The sequence below is a fragment of the Chiloscyllium plagiosum genome, chromosome 41 (assembly GCF_004010195.1).
Source record: "Chiloscyllium plagiosum isolate BGI_BamShark_2017 chromosome 41, ASM401019v2, whole genome shotgun sequence".
Lineage (NCBI taxonomy): Eukaryota > Metazoa > Chordata > Chondrichthyes > Orectolobiformes > Hemiscylliidae > Chiloscyllium > Chiloscyllium plagiosum.
In genome coordinates, this window is record NC_057750.1 from 11,257,847 (window position 1) to 11,262,047 (window position 4,201).

The window sequence follows — 4,201 nt, forward strand, 5'->3', positions numbered from 1 at the left end:
GTCCTATCTGCTGCAGAAGTGTGTAATAACATCTCTGAACAGGTTGATTCAATAATAGCTTCAACACATTGGGTAGAGTCTCTTGAGGCACGGTGGTAGTGTCCCTATCTCTCTACCAGGAGGTTCGGGTTCAAGCTCCATTGGTGTGCAATAACTTCCTGAACAGGTTAATTGGAAAAATAAATTGAGGTAAGGGTTATTTTGATGCAATGGCAATGTCCTGACCTCTGATCCTGGAGGCCCGGGTTCAAGCGAATAATTTGAGGGAGGGCCGAAATGGTCAGGGGGCGGAGTCTCACCCGGAAGCCAATGATACAATTACAGATCGTGGAGAGGAGAACATTGCATTCAGTGTGAGGTCCAGAGCCAGAGAGGTGGCAGTGTCCAAGGGCATAACCATGGGGAAGAAGGTCGTGATTTTCGGCTCCACCGGGATGACGGGACTCGCTACCCTTCCACAGGCCGTCAGTGCCGGTAAGGAACAACAAATCCTCCCGGGAATCCGATCAGACACTAACCAGTGAGACCGGGGAAACTGACCCAATACGGAGCAGTGAGCGAGTCAGCGGCGTTGGGTATAGCTGGTGGTTGAGGTTTGCCCAGACATATCGCGTCTCCACTAACTTCGCTGGGCATGCCTCTTCTCCCCATTTAAGACCTGAAAATGCTCATATAAGAGACAGTCCCAATCTTGCTGCGTCAAAACCCCAGCATTTTTATATAGTTCGTCCTTGCAATCTCCAAACATTCGATTAAAGTTTACAACAAAGAGACAGAGAGTGCTGCAATTTATATAACCAAGTGCTTGCACAGTTCGCCAAGGAAGGAATCAAGTGGCCACTTTTTATGTTGAGAAAAGGCAACTCGCCAATTGCTGGTCAGCTAATTTGCACACCACAAGATCCCACAAACAGCATCAAGTGAATAGGCAGACTTTTTGTTGCTATGGATTTGGGTGAGGGGTAATTATGGGATGGCCCAGGACAGGGAGGGTCTGGGAGAGGGAGAACATCCCTTTTCCTCCTTAAGGACCACCATGACCTGAGAGGGCAGTTGTGGTGTCAGGCAAACTTTCCGACTGAAGATTAGCACCCTCCGACAGCGCAGAGTTCCCTGGGTGCTGCCCCTCCGACAGCGCAGAGTTCCCTGGGCAGTCCAAGATATAGGAGATGGCTACAAGGGCACCACCATAGTGAGGTCCTGGGCTCAGTTTTATGATGAACACACTGTGCTGGTTCAGGTGTGTGCTGAAGAGCTCTGCACATAGTAATGGGCCAGTATAATTCCCCAGGTGGTCCACCAAGCATCAGAGAGAGAGGTGCCAACAACCAGCTATGAGGAGCGACTACACAGACTAGGGATACCTTTCCTGAAATTTAAAAAGTTATGGGCGAGTTGGTGAAAGTTGCTGACATTAAGGTTAGATAGATAGACAGAAACAATTTCAACCGGTCTGGGAGCCTAGGAGAGTGGCTCAGAGTTAAAAATTAGATACAGGCCTTTCAGAGTAAAACTAAGAAACTGTTATAATTCCAGTTGATGGTATTACTGGACAAGTCAGATCCCTGACTGATATCTGGCTTGACAGATAATGTTGCTTTTCTCTTCATTATTTAATGAGGTGATCTTTCAATGAAAAATTGGCGTGCAAAGCTGCAGATTTCATTTTCACATAAAACATAAGTTTATTTTATCTTTCCTTTTGCATAATAGAGTAAACCAAACTGTTTGCATATAAAACAATTTGAAAGATTTTGAAACACACAGTAAAAGTACAATCCCATCTATCCCAACATCAACATACTACTCAAACACCAGATAGTTCACTTCTCTTTCACATCTGTAGGTTTAACTTATCTATTTCTTTTAATCCCTTGTCTTCAAAGTTTGGTAGCCTTGTCCTTGATTAATCACACAATTGTGCTTACCATTTCTCAATTTCAAAGAACCCTTTCAAACGTTTCTGGTCTGGAATTTTAGAACTAAAGTCCTCACACTAAGGTAACCTATTGCCAAACAATTCGAAACCATCTCCTTTCTTCAGGAGAAATTGTTTATACATCTGACCTCCAATAGGACCTCTGTGAACTGAGAAAGAAAGGCTTTCCAAGCTACTGGTTTATTTCTAAGCAAAAAAAAACCTTGGTCTTTATAAACAAAAAACAAGTTAATGCTTCTCCACATCTACTCAGTCAACTGGTAAACCTTTCCAAAAGCACACAAATTCCAGTTATCACCCTAGGGACTTCCTTGCTCATGCTGACTTTAAAAGAAAAAGGCTTCAGAAATATTGTCAAGTTAAGCATTAAACCTCTTCACAGACACATTTCAGTAGATTAAAATCCAAACTAGAATAAATGACTTAAAATATATATGAATCATATACCTTGTATCACAGGTCACTTCTACATGCAAAAGGGTGGAAGAACTTTGAAACACTCATTTTGTAAATGACAGTTGATTAACTTTTAGTTTTAAAACTGAGATTGAGATATTCTTGTTAACCAAAGAGCTTAAGGAATAATGGGACAAATCTCATGGAATGATGGAACAAGCATGAGGGGCTGAATGGACGACTCCACATTCCTATCATCCAAAACTACTTGATAGACTGCAAAACACTTTTTCATATGTTCTGTGGACATGAACGGCACTATATAAATGAAAGTTCATTCTTTTGAGGAAATGAAAACATTTATTACATTGTGCAAATCTTCCACCTAATTGTTAGTTTCCTTCTAGTCAATTTTTGCTGAATTACACTCAGATATTGGGAAGGGTTCCTGCTGACTCGCCCTCACAAATGTTGTCAGTGGTTGGTTGATTCCTGACCAAACATGACAGTTACTAAAACCAGCCTGTAATCAGCAGATAAATGTGTCGCTACTGGTCATGTTTTTTATCCATCAACTGATGAGAGGGAGAGAGGTTTATCAATCGGTTACAAATGGAGATGTTTGTTAATGATTAGTGTTTCTGTTCTAGTTGCAACTCTTCAGTCAGTAAAGCAGCCTGTGTCCAAAAATACCAGAATCTGGGCAACATTCAGGCTTGAGCTGATAAGTTGCAAATTTAATTCAACGACCAATACCAATCCAAACTAGAGACCCAGGCAGACACCTGGCGACTATATCAAAGACGGAATACATCACGGGTTCTAAAAAGAGACAGTGCAAGATAGCAGACAATGACACATCTCCCAGATTGTCTCAACGCCTTCTATGCTCACTTTGAGCAGAATTTCAGCGGAGAGGTAACACCTATTCCAACAAGTCCTGATGAACCTATCCCAACAGTCACTGCATCAGAGATCAGATCAGTTTTCCTTCGTGTGAATCCAAGGAAAGCGATGGGACCAGAAGGAGTACCAGGCCGTGCACTCAGAGCATGCGTAGATTAACTGGCAGAATTCTTCTCGGACATCTTCAACCTCTTCCTGCAGCAGGCCACTGTCCCTGCCTGTTTCAAGAGGGCCAACATCATCCCTGTGCCTAACAAGACTCATGCAGCATGTCTCAATGACGACCGCCCAGTGGCCCTAACCTCAGTGGTCATGAAGTGCTTTGAAAGGCTGGTCATGGTATTAATCAACTCCAGCCTCCCCATTGGTGGCACAGTGGTTAGCACTGCTGCCTCACAGCACCAGAGACCCGGGTTCAATTCCCACCTCAGGCAACTGTCTGTGTTGAGTTTGCACATTCTCCCATGCCTGCATGGGTTCCCTCCGGGTCACAATCAGTGAAGACTGGGGACAATATTTCATCCTCACTTACACTCAATACTGGAGCCTGGATCAGTGGTGCTGGAAGAGCACAGCAGTTCAGGCAGCATCCGAGGACAGGCAAAATCGACGTTTCGGGCAAAAGCCCTTCATCAGGAATAAAGGCAGAGAGCCTGAAGCGTGGAGAGATAAGCTAGAGGAGGGTGGGGGTGGGGAGAGAGTGGCATAGAGTACAATAGGTCAGTGCGGAAGGAGATGAAGGTGATAGGTCAGGGAGGAGAGGGTGTAGTGGATAGGTGGAAAAGGAGCTGGGCAGGTCCGACAAGCCCGGACAAGTCAGGGGATCGTGTTGCTGGAGGTTAGAAACTAGGATGAGGCCAACTCGAGGACACCTCTTCCTACCGCCCCCTTGACTACATCGCTGAAGCCAAACGCCAACTCCAGGACACCTCTTCCTACCGCCCCCTTGACCATGACCCC

At 44.7% G+C, this 4,201-nt stretch overlaps 1 protein-coding gene across 1 annotated transcript in view; it reads left to right on the forward strand.

Moving 5' to 3' along the window:
• The first annotated feature begins 319 nt into the window (after window positions 1-319).
• The window catches only part of blvrb (biliverdin reductase B), an 18,747-nt gene continuing 14,865 nt past the window's right edge, over window positions 320-4,201 (forward strand). Inside the window, exon 1 of the mRNA XM_043680946.1 lies at window positions 320-474. Within this exon, the coding sequence (XP_043536881.1) occupies window positions 399-474 (76 nt within the window). The 5' untranslated portion in view covers window positions 320-398. The remainder of the gene's footprint in view (window positions 475-4,201) is intronic.